At 38.9% G+C, this 20463-nt stretch overlaps 1 protein-coding gene across 1 annotated transcript in view; it reads right to left on the minus strand.

The window, feature by feature from the left end:
* Window positions 1-266: 266 nt before the first annotated feature.
* Window positions 267-20463, minus strand: part of LOC140740597 (V-type proton ATPase subunit d 1) — a 51657-nt gene continuing 31460 nt past the window's right edge. The window contains exons 2-8 of the mRNA XM_073069888.1: window positions 15670-15841; window positions 9876-10054; window positions 7672-7751; window positions 7157-7234; window positions 3713-3889; window positions 3225-3302; window positions 267-1488 (exon numbers count right to left, since the gene is read on the minus strand). Coding sequence (XP_072925989.1) covers window positions 1327-1488; window positions 3225-3302; window positions 3713-3889; window positions 7157-7234; window positions 7672-7751; window positions 9876-10054; window positions 15670-15841 — 926 coding nt within the window. The 3' untranslated portion in view covers window positions 267-1326. The remainder of the gene's footprint in view (window positions 1489-3224; window positions 3303-3712; window positions 3890-7156; window positions 7235-7671; window positions 7752-9875; window positions 10055-15669; window positions 15842-20463) is intronic.

The following is a 20463-nucleotide window of genomic DNA, read 5'->3' on the forward strand; positions in this document are numbered from 1 at the left end:
GTGAATAAAGGTATAAGCCAACTGGCAGGAAAATCGAGGTCAAGGTCCAGCCAGACACAGCAGCCGTGACAATGAGTTTGGCCTACACCTATTTGTTTTGATATACACATGCAATGAAAATCCTTCACAATATTCTTGCAGTGAAGTTTACCAAAGGCAAAGAAACAAATTAGAACTTTAATTCCTAAATGAATGTAATAGATGAACACATTGTAGACAAACCTAATGTTTAACTGAAGGGCTCAGAAATTCAAATTCAAAACATCTATGGTAATTAGGAAAGATTTATTGACCTGTCTTCAAAGAAGCACATTTAGAATAAACAAAAAGAAATGAAAAACTAAATCTGGAACTGTTCAATGCATTTTTGAACATCTGGACCAAAATCGGTTTCACAATAAAATATTTAACTAAATACATCTGTTGTTAAAGAACCTCATCAGATATACAATATACAGTTGTCAACAAATCACAGGATTAGCTTTTAGTCTCAGGTTAATCAGAATATATCCTAATTATTACACAATACAGTTAGCACATGAATTACCTAACAGCACAGAAATTACAGGTGCATATTCATGAATCTACCATTCTGAAAATTCCCATTTTATATTTCAACATTTCAAGCAAAACTGCTACAGTGAACATGGGTCAAGCAAGCAATCTTTTTCTCAATGTAAACAGTTTAGCATGAATGCTGGGGTAATGCTAAAATGCCACATGCAGAAATAAATGCTCCAAAATCAATTCTGAAAGAAAAAGATCTGACAATTGGCTTCAACATAAAAGCCAACTTTCACTTCCCCAATGCTATTTGGTGTATTTGCTGGAAATATAGCACATTGAAATATCTGAAAAGGTAACACTGACCTCCTGATCCAGCTATTCACCTTGACTGTGCAGCAATCAGGACACAAACATGACTTCAATAAAGATTTTTTTATGCACTCAGAGAATACTAACGTTGCCATAAGCTAGTGTGCCACACAATTGAAACATCAGGTTTAAAAAACAATCACTACAATTAAATAGAGAAAATAGCAATGGTTTTGAATATAGCAAAACCACTTGCAAATCCCACTGAGATTACCATAATTAAAATTCTTCTGAAGTATTCACAAGGATTTGGAGTTTCAATGTCTTAATGTAATTTCAAGAAAGATTACACGTTAGATTGTCAATAATGCCTTTTAAATAAAACTGAAATATGTGGAATACATCCAGGAAACTCAATACACGTTTTACACATGAAAACATTCTTAATTAGAAACAGTGCAGGGAGATCAATGCAATTAACATATCATGTATCAGTAGTCAATCAGGACTTCAGAAGATCGGAATGTAATTATCAATCTTGGCCCTGTGCCTCTGTGCGATACATTCTGCAATCCACACAATATTCCTGCATTCCTGTTCTTTAAGTTTCACGTATGCATAGAAGACGCCAAAGTGGAATTGGTTTAGGAATGCCAACTTGTTCAGTTTAACCTGAAACATACATGCCAAAAGTTGATGTCAGAATTGCACAGGGGTTAGATTTCCTAAATTTTGATTCTAAATATTTACAACAATACTTTTGCAGAACTTAAGGTAGGCTGCATAAGGCAAATTCTTTATCCTTTTCTGACACCAACTTCAATAAGCTCATTTATAAGTAGTGTGAGCTTAAGGTTTCATAGACCTTGAGACATTTTATAACTGCTCTATACTTAAACAGGAATTTTCTGTTCCTAAACCCACAATCACAAATTACACATTTTAGTTGTTGCTAATAATGTCAATGTAAACTTGCTAAAAACAGCAGGTTGCCTCTAAAAGCATCCACTGTACCAAGCCCCGAGCAGTCACCTGTAGGTTACTCACACTAACTTGTGGAAAATCCCATTGCAAGGTTACTGGATTTACTGAAGTTGAATAGAAAATTATTTTAAGAGGCTGTTCACTAATTCAGCAAGATTACACTGAAGTTATTAGCAAGAACAAACTGCAATTTTAATAACACCAACATAGAAAAGCCACAACATTTTCAAATATTGAAAATGGCAGAAATTACAGCAATAACATTAAGAGCAATACTAGTGGCTACAAATAGTTGTTTTTTAAAAAAATATACAGCCATAAACTTGGAAATATCTACATTGTTTTCTCCCTTCCAAATTCTGATTGCCTGTAACATTAAGAGGAAGCCCTGTTGCAACCTTCAGCTCTGGCTGTGAGAGGCTCCCGTACACAATGTTGATGTCAAATCCAAGGTTACAAAGCACATGCAGGAAGATACAGCTGGCATCATTTTTGAATTTCAGGCAGAGCCATTCAGCATGGAACCATGTCCTTTGATCTCAGTATCCATGCCTGTTTCTATTCTCTTGATGCGCAGTTCATTGTGGATCAAAGGAAGAATTCCCAGAATCACACATCTCAAGAGCACTATAGTGCTGAATATTTTATACAGCTAGAAGCACCCAACAGCATGGATCTGAGGCACAAGGAGGGTGTGAAGGGCATTGTAGAATTGCCCTCTACACATAGCTGTGTGCTTTCCCAAACAGGTGAGAGCAGATTCAACAGTAGTCATGTACAACTCCAAATTACAGTGGAACTATTCATTCAATTCACGTCCCCTACATTTCTTTACCAGTGACACCACACAGTATCTGCCAAATATTCAAAATGCTTCATGCCCATCTTGCAAAGTGAAAACAGCAGCTGCTACAACACAAGGAGACGTTGAGCCTGGGCCATTGTACATTCCCCCACCTATATTCATGCTCTGTATAACCAACAACATTTTCTTGATACTAATGAAAATTTTCTTTACAGCCCCTCAAAGACACCAACATACAAGGTATAAACAACCCAATAACCTCCAAGAACTTCTCATTCCTACAGTGACATCTACCATAGCCATTTTTAAAAATTTCATGCAATGAAAACTCTTTAGGACTTTTTATACAAAGTTGATGAATTTATCAAATGGTTGCCAATCTACTCACCAATTAAAAATAGATAGTTCATCTCAATGCATCAGCAACATTTTACTTAACAGGCACTAACTAATCTCATTGCTCCAACCTTTGTTTGAGATTATATCAACACTGAAAACAAATGTACATGAAACTAAATTTTGGGCTCCATGCCAATGTCCACACTCTGGGTGAAGAACACGAGGGCACACTTCATGAAGTCCTCCACTTCTGTCCCTAGCACTTATTAAAATAAAGTACCTCATGTTCAAAAAATCTATCCTCGAGGGTCTTGTCTCCAGGATTGCTGCCAGCTCCTTCAAAAAGTAGTTTGTATTCCTGAGGAAGAGATAGCAGTGCAGTAAGGATTAGATAGTTGTCTCCAAATACAGCCAAATAATTTGTTAACACAATTGTTTTTAAATTGTGCACCAACAGCATTTGCTAAATAATAATTTATTTTATATCCAATACTATATTCTACACACAATGAAAACCACTGACTTACACTTAAGTTTGTAATATCAGAAGAAAATTTGAAGATGAGCAACTCCAATATATTGTGTTTTGAAACTGAAGCACACACACTTTAAAGACTTAACAAGCATGAATTTCATTGTACTAGAGAATGCAGAAATCAAAATTACTTTAAATAGGGTTCACAAATTGTAGAGAAGTTAGTTGCAATTTGGCAATTTTCATGTGCGTTATTCTAGAATTCTTCACAGCAGAACCTCCCCAATACTTACTGGGTAATAGTCTGCCACTGTCTTCACCTGCTCATAGTCATCAGCTCTAGCTAACTGAGCAAGTCCTTCAGGATAAAGTTTTCCACAATGAGGGAACAGTTTAGCTCGATCTTCTTTAGACAGCTCCGTCCCAAAAGAGTTTATGGTGATGATGAAAGCCCGCCTGTCTGCTTCAAACTACACAATACAAAAAAATTAATTTACCTATCAAGTTTTATCTCACAAAGTGACCTGCAAAATACTGCACATTTTTGTAAAGCATATAACCCAATTAATACAGTTATACTAATATGGAACTGACCAAGCTGCAAATGTGATTAATCAACATTTTAAATTACAATAAAACACTTGTGCTTTCAGGGTACTTGGAGGTACACAATATAATAGGTCAAAGTCATCATAGTATCCTTAACAGGAAATCCACCCTGACAAATCTGTTGAAATGGTTTGAGGAAATAACAGGCAGGATAGACAAAGGAGAGGCAGCAAATGTTTTTTTCCCCACATAGAAACATAGAAAACCTACCACACAATACAGGTCCTTCAGCCCACAATGCTGTACCGAACATGTACTTACTTTAGAAATTACCTAGAGTTACGCATAGCCCTCTATTTTTCTAAGCTCCAGGTATCTATCCAAGAGTCTCTTAAAAGACCCTATTGTATCCGCCTCCACCACCGTCGCTGTCAGCCCATTCCATGCAGTCACCACTCTCTGCATAAAAGAAAACTTACCCCCAACATCTCCTCTGTACCTACTCCCCAGCACCTTAAACCTGTATCCTCTTGTGGCAATCATTTCAGCCCTGGGAAAAAGCTTCTGACTATCCACACGATCAATGCATCTCATCATCTTATACATCCGTATCAGGTCACCTTTCATACTCCATCGCTTCAAGGAGAAGTGGCCAAGTTCACTCAACCAGTTTTCATAAGGCATGCTCCCCAATCCAGGCAACATCCTTGTAAATCTCCTCTGCACCCTTTCTATGGCTTCTACATCCTTCCTGTAGTGAGGTGACCAGAATTGAGCACAGTATTCCAAGTGGGGTATGACCAGGGTCCTATATAGCTGCAACATTACCTCTCAGCTCCTAAATTCAATTCCACGATTAATGAAGGCCAATACACTGTATGCCTTCTTAACCACAGAGTCAACCTGCGCAGCTGCTTTGAGTATCCTATGGACTTGGACCCCAAGATCCCTCTGATCCTCCACACTGCCAAAAGTCTTAACCATTAATACTATATTCTGCCATATTTGACCTACCAAAATGAACCACTTCACACTTATATGGGTTGAACTCCATCTGTCACTTCTCAGCCCAGTTTTGCATCCTATCTATGTCAGCTGTAGCTTTTGACAGCCCTCCACACTATCCACAACTCCCCCAACCTTTGTGTCTTCAGCAAATTTACAAACCCATCCCTCCACTTCTTCATCCAGGTTATTTATTAAAAAAAAAATCATGAAGAGAAGGTGTCCCAGAACAGATCCCTGAGGCACACCACTAGTCACCAACCTCTATGCAGAATATGACCCATCTACAACCATTCTTTGCCTTCTGTGGGCAAGCCAGTTCTAGATCCACAAAGCAATGTCCCCTTGGATCCCATGTCTCCTTACTTTCTCAATAAGCCTTGCATGAGGTACCTTATCAAATGCCTTGACTTGCAAATTTCTGTATGGCATTTACTTGGATTTTCAGAAGGCCTTTGGCAAGAGGCCACACAAGGCTACTAAACAAGAGCCCATAGTATTACAGAAAATACACTAGCATGGACAGAAGGTTGACTGAGTGGTTGAAGGCTAAGAGTGGGAATAAAGGGTAGCTTTTCTAGTTAGCTGCTGGTGACTAGTGGTGTGCTACATGGATTGTGTTGGGTTCACAACTTTTCATGCTATGTTAATGATCTGGATAATGGAATTGATGGCTTTGTGGCCAGGTTTTACAACTGATAAAAATAGGTGGAGGGGCATGTAGTGATGAGGAAGCAGGAAGTCTGCAGAAGGACTTGAACAAATTGCAAGAATGGGCAAAGTGACAGACAGTGCAAAGAAGTGTGTGGTCATGCACTTCGATAGCAGGAATAAAGACTAAACGAGATGCAAATTTAGAAATGTAGGTACAAAGGAACTTGGAAGTCCCAGTGCAAAATTCCCTAAAGGTTAGCTTGCAGATTGAGTCAGTGGTAAGGAAGGTAAATGCAAGATTAGCATTCATTTCAAGAGGTCTAAAATACAAAAGCAAGGATATAGTAAGGTTTTACAAGGCATTGATTTTGGGCCCCATATCTAAGAAAGGATGCACTGGTATTAGAGAGGATCCAGAGGAAGTTTATAAGAATGATCCCAGGAATGAAAGGGTTAACGTGTGAACAGCATTTGATGGCTCCGTGCCTGTACTCACTGCAGTTTAGGAGAATGAAAGAGGATCATTCAGATTAGGGGAATTGGCAAAGTGGCAAATGGAATACAGTGTAGGGAAATGTATGGTTGTGCACTTTGGTAGAAGGAACGTAGGCATAGACCATTTTCTAAATGGGGCACAGAATTCAGAAATTAGAGGTGCAAAGTGATTTGAGAGTCCTCATATAGGATTCCCTAAAGGCAAACTGGCAGGTTGAGTCAGTGGTAAGGAAGGCAAATGCAAGGCTAGCATTCATCGAGAAGACTAGAATATAAAGGTAAGGATGTAATGCTGGGGTTTTATAAAACATTGGTTAGACACACACTTATGAGGAGTTTTGGGTCCCTTATCTAAGCAAGGATGTGCTGCCATCAGACAGGGTCCAGAGGGTGTTCACAAGAATGATTCCTAACATGAAATAGATCCCAGGTATGAAAGGGTTCATGTAAGAGGAGCATTTGATGGCTCTGGCCTGCACTCACTGGAGCTCAGAAGAATGTGGGGGTGATCTCTCTGAAACCTATTGAATATTGAAAGGTCGAGATAGAATGGATACATCCTATAGTGCGGGAGTCCAGGGCCAGGAGCAGCAGCTGCAAAAGACAATTTCCTTTAGAACAGAGATGAAGAATTTCTTTAAAAGCCAGACAGTGGTGAATCATTGTCACAGATGGCTGTGGAAGCCAAGTCATTGGGTATATTTAAAGTGGAGGTTAATAGGTTCTTGATTAACAAAGATGTCAAAGATTACAGGGAGAAGGCAAAAGAATGGGGTTGAGAGAGATAATAAATCAGGCAGAGAAGACTTGATGAGCTGAGTGGTCTAACTCTACTCCTAGGTCTTATAGCCTAAAATTACCCAATATTACATAATTTAAGCAGACCTCTAAGTAAGGTAATATGTTGATTTTTATTGACCAGAAAAAGACACTTTATTGAGGGGACAAGTTTATTGAAAAAGCTAGATGCACAAGTGCACAATGAACCTAAAGCAATATTTCAGAATCTTGTGCAATGTATTCAAAATTCTCACCTCCAAAATAGGACACATTGCATCAGCAGTTGTACCTCCCAAAGTCTTGCAGAACTTATAAAATGATTCAAGATATGCCTGAAGGCAAGAAAAGCAATTAAGTCAATTACACATCAAGATGCATCTAAAATTATAAGAAACAACTCAACAAAGTTCACCGTTAAATTATAACAAGGCTGGTTAATAATGCCATTATAATCAGATGACATTCCAACAAAATGCAAGTCTCACATCAGAGTCTACACCAGCAATTTTATTGCCAATAATATTAAATCGTGGGTGGTTTAGTGTACAACTGAATGCCAACTGAGCCTTGGTTTGATATTTATAGAATATTGTTAGTGGTTTTGGGACTTCTTGAACAATACACATCGAGAGGGATTTTACTGGTTTTATTACAACCATGCTACCACTGGCTGCCCAAGAGGAGAATGTCTGCCATTTCTTGGCACAGACATTATTTACTGTTGTGCATAGAAGTTTAAAGTTTTCAGATAGGGTTAGTTTGTAGTTACCTTGTATAGTGTGTTACGAATAATTTCAATATTCATTTCATCAAGGTCCTGTTCAGATATACAATCCTGGAAAAATGCAGCTGAAATAAAGATAAAGACCCCCTTATTGCACTTATCCTTGTACATTCTAAGCTACAAGTTCTCAAACAAATGCAATTACTTTAAAAATACTTAAGAACTATCAATAACTATAAACTGCATATGCTTCCAAACACAGAAGCATTTAAACTCTTCAGCATGTTGCTTGCATCCTGTGTTTCTGTCTCTTTCCTGGCTGGAAGAATTATTTAGAAAAGACCAGAGGGTGGAAGTAACTGCAGAGTTGTCCCAAAAAGGGAGAACATCTTCAGAAACCGGGTAATGATTAATTACATTTCTGAAGTATTCAGGGAACAAAAAGCTTCTTAAAAAAAAGAAATTCTAAGCAATCTAGCTTCTATTCTGGCTAAAGTCACCACTTTGAAAACAGAATGGAAATCAACTCAAAGTCCACAATTATGTGGACCCTCACAGCATTAGCAGAGCATGCTCCGAAAGCTCTCAGCAATTTGCCAAGAAAAAACTGAGGTGCTTCATGTCGCGGTGCACAGATCAGGGGAAAGAAAATTCTAAAAGGCTACACATCTGGGCTGTCAGCATACGATCGTAAAGATTTAATGACTTAAAAAGATGAACGTGCTCAAGAACTTGGTAAAGATCTCGTGCAGCACCACTTTAATATATTCCAATTCACACAAGGGAGATGCTTAAATACTCTCACTTTGTCATCAGTATTCAAAAGTTTCTAAGAATATTTTAATAAAACATTGATCAGAATTTCTTGTAGGAGCTATCCTTTTGTTTATTAAGCATTAAATTTTTGGACACCTAAACCTGGATCTCAGTTTTATTCTTGAGGGACAAAGGCTGAACCATTCCAGAGAACAATGGAACCTACATAATTTCTTCGTACAGCATTCTAGATACCCAACTTTTGTTTAAGAAGTTAACTTACTGACATAGTACAAGTAAACAACTGAAATACAATAATAAACTCATTTCCAGTCTGCGCTGGCTACCTATATACCTAATCCTTCAAATTAAGGGTGTCATCAATTGAAATTTAACTGTTTCTGTCCAAAATGTTGCTTGACCTGGTAAATATTTCCAGCCCTTCTCCATCTTTTAAAATGTATACTTAAATTAATCAGAAGCAGGTTTATATCACCGGCATATGTCGTGAAACTGGTCTTTGCAGCAGCAGTACAATACAAAATAATAATAATAATAATAATGCATATACGCATGTATACACATTCAGAAATCAGATGGCAGAGAGGAAGAAGCTGTTCCTGAATCGCTGAGTGTGTGCCTTTAGGCTCACACTCACTAACAGCCAAGGAGCGGAGCCATCTAGCTTTTGCAGGGCTGAAAAGGAAAAACTGGAGAGAATAGTTGCCAGTCTTTGTGTGGTCCTCTAATTAATGCAGTTTCTTTGAACAGGAAAGGCAAGCTTGCTTCCGTGTGAAGCTGCATTGAAGATTGCTTCTCAACTCATTACAAAAATCAATATTTAATTCCAGCAAAGTTTATTAAATATTTGGGAAATATAAAAAAAAACACAGGCTCATCTTTCCTATTTAAAAGAAAGGGTACAACTTCACCCATCCCATTACTGAACTGTTCCCACTCTCAAGGACTCTGCATCTCATGTTCTTGATATTTATTGTTAATTTATTTTTTATTTTGTTTTCTTTCTTTCTGTATTTGCACAATTTGTTGTATTTTGTACATTGGGTGTTCATCCGGTGTATTAGGTGCAGTCTTTCATTGATTCTATTTTGTTTTTATATTTACTTTGAACGCCCACAGGAAAATGAATCTCAGGGTTGTATATGGTGACGTACATGTACTTTAATAATAAATTTACTTTGAACTTTGAAATTAGGTGGCTTGCAAACAGAGTTCTATTATTATGAGCAATCATCCTATTCTGGTCTGTAATCATCAGCTCTTTCCCCAGTCTCTTAGAAGTGACTAAAAATCGTACGTAACAAACAAAATTTTGCTGTGTGATCAAGTCTAGAAGAAGAATAATATCTTTATTGTGGTGGAATAAGTCAGAATCATGAGCAAAATCTCAATATCTAAAGATGCTTAGATTGATCATGTTAGAAATGCCAAACATCTTTTCTGAGAATTCCACTCACTGACATGTTTCTTACCCAAAGGAGTGTCAACCAAGATGGCATTATAGAGTTCTGCTGGTGTCTGAGCAATGTTCACAGCTTCCATTTGTTCGAAGCTGCCCAAGGGATGGCACTTTGGAACCAGTTCAGAAATGGATCGCTGGTGTAATGTTCCAGTTATCAGAAGAATTACGTTGTCGATCATGTAGCTGTACCTATACAAAATAAAATTGCACATTAGGTGTTAAAAGTTGCTGCTCAGCTCTGTATCTCAATCACATACATTAGAGCTGAAAATCTGAATGCATCATCTCACACTCAGAGCACCTTTAACAGCAATATCCCGGCATAAATACAGAAAATGCTGGAAATAACAACAGGTTAGGCAGCAACCACAGGGAGAAAAAGTGTGCATCTCTGTTCAATGACCTTCATTCAGAACTGGGAAACTACTCGGAAACTTGAAGAAAAAAGGGAGAGGCTGTGAGAACAAAGGGAATGGTAGAAACAGAGTGGACTCTACAAGATGATGCAAATCAGTATTGACTGGCAGAGGGTACTGAATATTAGTTGACGGCTACTATTCTGTCCTGAGCTGTGTAAAGAGCAGAACAGAGGCAACACAGTGCTGCAGCTAGAAGAGTTGTGGCCTCAGCACTGGTCAAGTACATTTAATCCAGACCTTGGGTGCTATGTGAAGTTTGCACATTCTCCATTTGACTGAGTTGGTTTCTTCTAAGTGCATTGGTTTGGTAAGTAAATTGGGCAGTGTCAATTGTCTCTAGTGTAGGTGATGGATAGAATCTAGAAGTGTGCTGAAGAGAACGTGGAGAGTACAAACAGGATTAATGTAATATTCATGGAAATGGCTGGCTGATGATTGGTGTGGACTCAACCTGAAAGATTCCACTTCATACTAACTGATTATGGCACAGGATTGATAAAATTACACAAGAACTAGCCACGGATCAAAAGACAAGCAGCAGATGATGAAAATCTGGAATAAAATCCAAAAATGTTGGTAACACCCAGCAGGCCTGAGGGTAGAAATAGTACTCCAGACTGATTCAATTGACCTTATGTCAAGTATCTCCTCAGACCTCTACTGTGAGAAGTCATTGACCTGAGACACCATTTCCTACATTCCCTGGTCTTGCTCCCAACCTAATCGAAAGAAAAACACAAAACTGGGAGATGTATGCCTCAATTCTTTCTAACTTAGCGAGGTGTGCACTCATGACGTGGTGACGTGATAATGTATGCCATTCACATACTTTTACATATAACCCCAAATGAATTATGTAAACAAATGCTAAACAACATATTTACAATATTACTGAAATATTAAATCCACAACACAACATAGCCAATTCTGACAAAAACTAGAGGATTTATTCCTTGAAATTCCTGTTGGAACTTTTTCAGCATTCTCCTTTAGTTCAGTACCACCAGTTACACCATCAATATTTCTGTCTTCCAGCCAGATGAGCTATAGGTAAAACGTCTTCAGCGCTCTTTCTTCATTAATACCAATCCATATCAACCAATTACCCTCCATCTTCATGCCACTTTCTTTGCTCTATCCATCCTTTTCCCTTTTCTGCAAGTTTAAATGTGCCCATTTTAGAAACATAGTCCCATTTTTTCTAACTTTTTTAAACTTTCTACGTCTGATGTGGTTTTCATGATTTGTTTGTTAGTGATAGTCTCTCTTCATTTGAACAACTGTCAGTTAAGCAGTCTACCTAGAACTCACTTTCTTCGATAATTACAAATTAGAGACTTTTTGCATTCTCAAGTACATACATTTCCTAAAAGTCCAGATAAAAACTGACTTGATATAATTTTTTAATTTGAAACCCTTCTATAATGCATCTATATCTAATATTTATGGTTATGTTGTTGGGAATGAGAAATATTCCTTTAGATAAAATTAAAAATCTTTGGGAACAAGATTTATAAATTTCAATTTCTGAGGACACTTGGAAAGAAATTTTTTAATTGGTTAATACCTCATCGTTATGTGCCCGTCATTCCCTTCTACAATTTAAAGTGGTTCATAGAGCCCACATGTCTAAAGATAAGCTGTCTCGTTTTTATTCTGATATATCTCCCTATTGTGATAGATGTAATAATGGAGAAGCTATGTTTTCGACTTGTCCGAGTCTTGAAAAATATAGGAAAGAAGTATTTCAAACTTTTTCAGTGCTTTTTAAAGTAAATTTTAAACCCAATCCTTTGACTGCCTTATTTGGTATTGTTGGAGGAAATTGGTGTTATTTTCAAGACACGATTTGCATATTTTGGCCTTTATTTCTCTTATAGCCAGGAGGGCATTGCTGCTTAAGTGGAAGGATGCCGCTCTACCTGCTCAATCTCATTGGGTACGTGATGTTATGTCATGTTTAAATTTAGAAAAGATTCGCTGTTCAATTTCTGAACCTAGACAAGATTTTTTAACATTGTGGGGACCTTTTCTGAATTACTTTCAAAATCTTTGATTTGCTATTAAGCACAGATGTTGGCTAATAATATGTTAAGGATTTTTTTCCTTTTTTTAAACCAAACAGCTGCTTTTTTTTTGGTAGTGGGTTTAGATTTTTTGTATAATTAAATTATTTCTTTTCAATTTTATGTTTAAATTTAATCTATATGGATATGAGGTAATTACACTTCATCTGTGATTTCAATACATTGTAATTGAGATATTATATATCCTACTGTACCGTGTATTCTTTTGTAAGAAATTAATAAAAATATTGAAAAAGAAAGAAACAAACACAGAAAAGCTACAGCAGAATACAGGCCTTTCAGCTCAAGATGCTGTGCCAAACATGTACTTATTTTAGAAATTATCTAGGGTTATCCATACCCCTTTATTCTTCTAAGTTTCATGTAGCTATCCAGGAGTCTCTTAAAAGATCCTATCGTATACCCCTCCTCCACCACCGTCGCCAGCAGCCCATTCCATGTCCTCACCACCCTCTGCGTAAAAAACTTACTCCTGACATCTCCACTGTACCTGCTTCCAGGCACTTTAAAACTGTGCCCCCTCATGTTAGCCATTTCAGCCCAGGGAGAGAGCCTCTGACTATCCATGTGATCAATGCTTCTCATCTTATACACCGCTATCAGGTTACCTCTCATCCTCCGTCGCTCCAAGGAGAAAAGGCCAAGTTCATTCAGCCTATTCTCATAGGGCATGCTCCCCAATCCAGGCAACATCCTTGAAAATCTCCTCTGCACCCTTTTTATGGTTTCCATATCCTTCCTGTAGTGAGGTGACCAGAACTGGCCAGAGTACTCCCAAGTGGGGTCTGACCAGTGTCCTATAAGACTAATGCATCATATGTCTTCTTAACCACAGATTCGACCTGCGCAGTAGCCTTGAGAGTCCTATGGACTCTGACTCCAAGATCCCTCACACCTCTCAGTTATCTGGGTTGAACTCCATCTGCCACTTCGCAGCCCAGTTTCCCACTGTAACTTCTGACAGCCCTCCACACTATCCACACTATCCACAACACCCTCAACCTTTGTGTCATCAGCAAATTTACTAACCCATCCCTCCACTTCCTCATCCAGGTCATTTATAAAAATCACAAAGAGTAGGGGTCCTAGAACAAATCCTTGAGGCACACCATTGATTACCGACCTCCATGCAGAGTATGACCCATCTACAACCACTCTTTGCTTTCTGTGAGCAAGCCAATTCTGGATCCACAAAGCAATGTTCCCTTGGATCCCATGCCTCCTTACTTTCTCAATAAGCCTTGCATGGGGTACCTTATCAAATGCCTTGCTACAGCTACTGCTCTACCTTCATCAATGCTTAGCCATATCCTTAAAAAATTCAATCAGGCTCGTAAGGCATGACCTGCCTTTGCAAAGCCATGCTGACTATTCCTAATCATTATGCCTCTGCAAATGTTCATAAATCCTGCCTTTCAGGATCTTCTCCATCAACTTACCAATAACTGAAGTAAGACACATTGGTCTATAATTTCCTGGGCTATCTCTACCTCTCTTTCTTGAATAAGGGAACAACATCCGCAACCCTCCAATCCTCCAGAACCTCTCCCGTAAAGATCATTGCCAGAGGATCAGCAATCTCCTCCCTCGCCTCCCACAATAGCCTGGGGCATATCTCGTCTGGTCCCAGTGAGTTATCCAGCTGGATGCTTCCCAAAAGCTCCTGTACATCCTCTTTCTTAATGTCTATATGCTGAAGCTTTTCAGTCCGCTGTAAGTCATCCCTACAATCGCCAAGGTCCTTTTCCGTAGTGAATACTGAAGCAAAGTAATCATTAAGTAACTCCACTATCTCCTCTGGTTCCATACGCATTTCCACTGTCACACTTGATTGGTCCTATTCTCTCACGTCTTACCCTCTTGCTCTTCACATACTTGTGGGATGCCTTGGGGTTTTCCTTAATCCTGCTCGCCAAGGCCTTCTCATGGCCCCTTCTGAATATTTTCTAAATATTTCTCAAGTTCAAGGATTACTAAACTAAAATGCAAATTTGACATTTCAGTCTCCACAGATGCTGGGTATTTCCAATATTCCCTGTTCATATTTCACATTTCTAGCATCTGCAGCTTTTTACTAAAACAACGTTCATAAACAGTGCAATGTTCAAGACTATAAAAACAGTTGACTGCAGCTTCCTCCAATTCAGTTAATCAGATTTGGTCCGGTTTCACCCATGACCAAGATGCTTCTCGCACATTAGTTGTCTTTAAGAGCACATACTGAAAGAAACACAGCGTTGTAATAGAAATATTACTAGCCTTCAATTAAGAATGCTCTGATTTCAAAACTTCAGCGGCTTCAACAACTGCAAGAGCACATATTGCAAACAAGAGATGCTGGAAATCCAGAGTAACACACACTAAGTGCTAGAGGAACTCAGCAGGTCAGGCAGCATCCATGGAGAGGAATAAACAGTGAACCTTTTGAGCAAAGGCTCTGCAGCAGAGCAGATGAAGGGTATCAGCCTGAAACATCAACTGTATATTCCTCTCCATAGATGCTGCCTGACCTGTTGAGTTCCTCCAACATTTGGTACGGCAAATAACATCCTTTCTGACACATTATTAATTAAATGCAATGTTACTCAAATGTAAACAGAGGCGTTGGAAATCTGAAATCTGGAGCTGCTCCCATCTGTGGTGGAAAAGCTTAACAGTTCAGGTCAACAACGATCCATCAGAACCGATAAAAGGACACTCACCAATTTATGTCAACAACTCTTCATTTTGATGAAAGTTCACTGGCCTGAAACATTAACTGTCTCTCTCCAGGCATGCTGCCTGAACGGCTGAGTATTTCCAGCATTTCTGCCTCTTATATTTCAACAAAAATATTTTTGAATGGGTCTGTTCATAATTTACAACATGTGTTTTCAAATTCAGTTGGAATATCAGCAAAATAGGAAACTTGGATCAAAAAGAACATTTTTAATAAGAGAAACAGGTGCATTTCATGTTCATACTACTCCTGCCAAGATTGTATTGCAAAATATTGCCAAAGGACTTTCTGTACTCTGATGTACCATAAAAGATTTGAAATTTAAAGAACAACTGAGCATTTTACAGGATATCCCCAGAACATTTCAGAAATAATTGAATGGGTAAAATTCACTATTTATTATTAACAGCGATGGCTAGCCCTGCAGGACTTCAATAGCAAATGTGTATTTCTGGTGATGTTTAAAAGGAATGCTGGTCATATCTAAATATGGTACAAATACTATCCTACAAAATCAAAAGTGCATTTAATACATTGTTCCCTAGTTCACTTGTTCCACACTTACAATTAGTTACTCACGTAATAAAGTCAAGAAAGCTGGCCAGTGGCTCATAGGCATGGTTCCTCATGTGCCTGAATTCAACCACCATCTTCTCCTTCAACTTGTCATCAATTACTGACACAGTGAGTGGGGAGGCCTCGTTTGCCAGGAAGTTGCCATAGTCGGTGCTCTGGAGATGGAGTTTCAGATCTGCAACATACAATTTGAGGTACAGAGATAATGGCAAGTATGAGACGAGTTTTTCTACCCTCAAAGCAAAGAGCTCTGGGCTGGAGGAACTCAGCAATCAGGCAGCATCCATGGAGAAGAATGAATAGCCGACATTTCAGGCCAAGACCCTTCATTCTGATTCAGCCTGAAATTTGGACTGTATAATTCTCTCCATAAATGCTGCCCAACCTGCTGAGTCCCTCCAGTGTTCTGCGTGTTGCTCTGGATATCCAACAGCTGCAGAAACTTGCATTTTTTTATTTAAAACGTGAAACAACATAGAGACAGTACTTTTCATAGTACTTCTGCTCTTGGAGCCAGTGTTAAGTTAGTGAAAGCAGTTGTAAATCAAGTCCCTGCAATGTACCGTAGATTTCGCACTACAGAGCGCACCTGATTAAAAGCCGCTGGCTCTAATTTTAGAAAGAAAATCAATTTTGTACTTGTACAGGCCGCACCGGATTTTAGGCCGCAGGTGTCCCACGTTGTAATATGAGATATTTACACAGAAAGATATTACACGTGAGGATTTTTTAACTTTTAATTAAATCCATATGGTAACAAACAAATACATATTGCAAATGTTTTTTTTCGAACCGTGCCTGTAATACGGCTACTTTTAAATATACATACGTATCGGTAACACACAAATTACGTTGCATATACATTCCAATATCTCCTAGCGACTGGTAAAAATATATATACTGCAGCCTACCAGGAAAAGTTATTGATCGCCTTTAACTTAAAAGCAGCGTTTTGGCTCCGCCGCTCCCCCCCCACCTTCCCGTTTACCGCAAACCGGTATTTCCCACAAGACGCGGCGAAACCAGATGTGACGTCTAGCATTCCGGGCTGTAGTACAGAAGACATACTAACAAATGAATTACTAAGCGAAAATATTATAAACTAAATAACTGCCATAAAGGCAGCACAATGCTTTTCTTCGAGTGTTTTCCATGTTGATGAGGGTGAGTACAAATGACTGATTTACAATAATTTAATTGTGAAAGTGCGCTTGATTTATCGTACAATTTCATTGGACCTCTGTGAACTACTCATCAATTTTATTGGTCTACTGTTACGAGGCAAAATGTTTTTGGCGGCATGAAAAAAAATCATGCATTAGCCGCACCGTAGTAAAGGCCGCAGTGTTCAAAGCTGATCAAAATGTGGGAAAAAAAGTAGCGGCTTAAAATCCGGAATCTACGGTATATTGTTCTCTAACCAATGAAAGGATTTGGAAGAGTAATTTTTAATGAATTATGTAGGGCACTGGATTTTAAAAAATAAACAGATTCCAAAGTAGTTTCAGAATGTAGGTGCAAAAGAATAGAGAAAACTTATCTTAAAACATTTATTATCCTCTAGTTCAGGGGTTCCCAACCTGGGGCCCATGGACCCCTTGCTGAATGTTATTGGTCCAAGGGAACCTGTGCTCTAGTTGAAGCGAATTTCTTCTCCATTGCCTTGACTGTGCCGATACCTTATGTCTGAGACTGGGACCCTAGAATCTGTATACCCTGCTACAGGGAAATACAAGTACTTACTGTGTACTATAAACACCTTTTTAAAAACTTTATATGTTTCAATGAGAATACTTCATTATTTTAAATCCGAGACAGTGCAGATCTACCCTATCTGATCTCACCTCATGTCAGAACTGGCAGCTCAGGAATTAATCAGGTGAAACTTTTTGCATTTCCTCTACATTATACAAACTGATGGTCTAAGCTTTAGCCATTGGATTGTAGAGTGCATCAAACTCAAAATTCCAAAAATGCATCCAAAACTACTTGCATGTCCTCAAGCTGTTCAGGAAATTCCATACATGGATGGAGGGCACTAACCAACTCACTTTAGCATAAAACACCTCCGCTCACGAAATGTCAGAAACTCAGCAAAGATTTGTAACTCACAACAAGTCTTTCAGCCATTGACCTACTCCAGCAGAGAGAACTTCATACAGCACCCTCATGAATAGAAGATGGCACTAGAGAGCAACTTCAAGATCATCTGTGTGTGTGTGGGGAAAGTGGGTGGTAGGCTTTGGGGGTCTCATGTTTTTCTGTTATTCATTTATTGGGGCTTTTTTCTGTTTCGTGGATGTCTACGAAGCGTAATTTCAGGTTGTATACTGTGTGCATTCTCTGATAATAAATGGAACCATTGAACATTTAGATTGGATACATGCATGCACCGAAAAAAAATTAACTACAGATACTGAGAATCTGAAATTAAAAATGTTGAAGATTTTCAGCAGCTCAGGCAGCATCTATGGAAAAACAATAGTTTGAGTCAAAGGATCTGTCACAGCTGGGTACACATTTTATGGACCTTTATTATCATTCATTCAGTCTGAGCAATTTACTACTGTAACTAGGACACTCATAACACATTGTTTTTCCGTTAAGTTGGGAGGGTGGGTGTGTGTTGTGAAAAGGAAAATGCATTTAATGTTGTACAGGGCTAATAATTTATTCTTAATATTTTGCTAATATCCTGCTCTCAAATTTATTAGGACTATTAGTTCTTTTCCCTCTTCCATGGTTCAATATATTGAGTCATACGCATGGAAACAGGTCACCCCACTCCTGCTGACCAGCAAGCACCCATCTGCAGTAATCTGACTTATTCTCTGCACATTCTTATCCACTCCCTCCAGACAGTATCACTCACCTACATGCTAGGGCAGTTTAGTTGCCAGTTACCCTACAACCCACATCTTTGGGATATGGGAGGATACTGGAGCAAACCCACACAATTGCAAGGAGAACACACAAACTCCAGAGGAAGCACTGCAGGCCAGGATTTAATCGGCTGTCCCGCTATCTGCCCCAAATCCAGGCTCGAGAGCTGACCACTTCACTTATCCTCTAGCTCGTTCTCTGTGTATTCAGGCCCAAACTGTTTGCACCAATTGTCAAACATGCATTGCACGCCAGCAGACATCACTGTTGCAAGCAGCTTCCACGCACAAGCTTTCTACAAGTACACGCACGCACACACATCTGAAACTCACATTTGCACTGGAAGATGCCAACTGCTTTAAGCAATTGATCTTGCACCACCGTTCAGTCACGTAGCACATAAAACTGAAATTCCAGGTCAAATCGCCACCTTCCTTACAACTGCATCCAGCTACGAACAATTCCCACTAGGCACCAGCAGTACAAGTTGCCGTCTATACTGTTCAATATTTCGAAGGCCACTTTGCATTATGTGTGCAGAGGGAAAAAATCTTTTTGGCAAAGATATGTTAAAATAGAGTATCAGACAAAACTGATATTTAAATTTGGCATTTTTTTAGTTGAATTACAAATTCAGTTCAAGGGAAGATGGGTATATTATAAACACAAAAGATTCTACAGATGCAGAGCGACACACACAAAATGCTGGAGGAGCTCAGCAGGTCAGGCAGCATCTATAAAGAAAATGAACAGTCCACAATTCAGACCGAGACCCAGGTGTGTATCATCAGGCTAGCAGATTGTGAATCCAGACTTTCAATTAAAGTATACAACTAAAGAATTTCACAAGGCATTGATACTGGGGATTCCTCAAAAGCTGATTTTCCTAATCATGGAGTTGAATTTCCATATTTTCTTTGCTGCCTCTCTCTACCTGCTCATTCACTCCATAGTCACACATTTCGATTTCTATATAGGTTTTATTACTGGCAGAAATTGCAGAAATTAAGTATTTATGATTTCAAAGGGGCGGCACGGTAAAGTAGCGGTGAGCACAACGCCTTACAGCACAGGCGACCTGGGTTCAATTCCCGGTGCTGGGAAGGAGCTTGCACATTCTCTCCGGATGCTCCGGTTTTCTCCCACATTCCAATGACGTACTGATCGGTACGTTAGTTATTATAAATTGTCCCATGCTCAGGCTAGGATTGAAATTGTGAGCCTTGCCAGAAGGGCTTATTCTGCACTGTAACTCAATAAATAACCACCCTCGTTACAAACTTCTAGGTTTATCAGAAAACAATGTTTTTTTTCCACTGTTTTGCTTTCCTACTGGAACTAGAGTTTGAGCAGCTTAACCAAGTTGCTGTAGCCACTGTGATCCAAGCTGCACAAATTGATAGCCTGTACTCTTCTGCACCACCAATCGTCCTTCTCTGTTACTAAAAATTACACGTATGGATATGGCAATTTTAATACATTACTATTGCAAATCAGATAAGGAAAATGTTACACTAAATATCATCATTTAGTAAAAATATCATTCACCACTGCAGTGAACTTCATACACCAAGATCAATGCAGCAATAATTGTTGCTAAGGAGCTGGAAATTGCAAGAGAGTCTCATGTCCCCAGCCCCATGCTTTTCTCCTTTATTTTATACATTCATTGCTGATATAGACAGCAGAGGCCCTTTGGCCCATGTTGTTGCGCCCACCTTTTAACCTATTCCATGATCAATCCCTCCCACATAGCCCTCTTTCCTTTTTTCATCCATGCACCCATCTACCATAAACCATACAATGAAAGAGAAACAAAGAAACCCTACCACTACAGTTAAGTAATAATTACTTTTAGGTAGATTCGAGGAAACCAAGGTCTGTAAGGCAGCTACTTTGTGTTTATGCCAGCAC

Source organism: Hemitrygon akajei, chromosome 17 (assembly GCF_048418815.1).
Source record: "Hemitrygon akajei chromosome 17, sHemAka1.3, whole genome shotgun sequence".
Classification (NCBI taxonomy): domain Eukaryota; kingdom Metazoa; phylum Chordata; class Chondrichthyes; order Myliobatiformes; family Dasyatidae; genus Hemitrygon; species Hemitrygon akajei.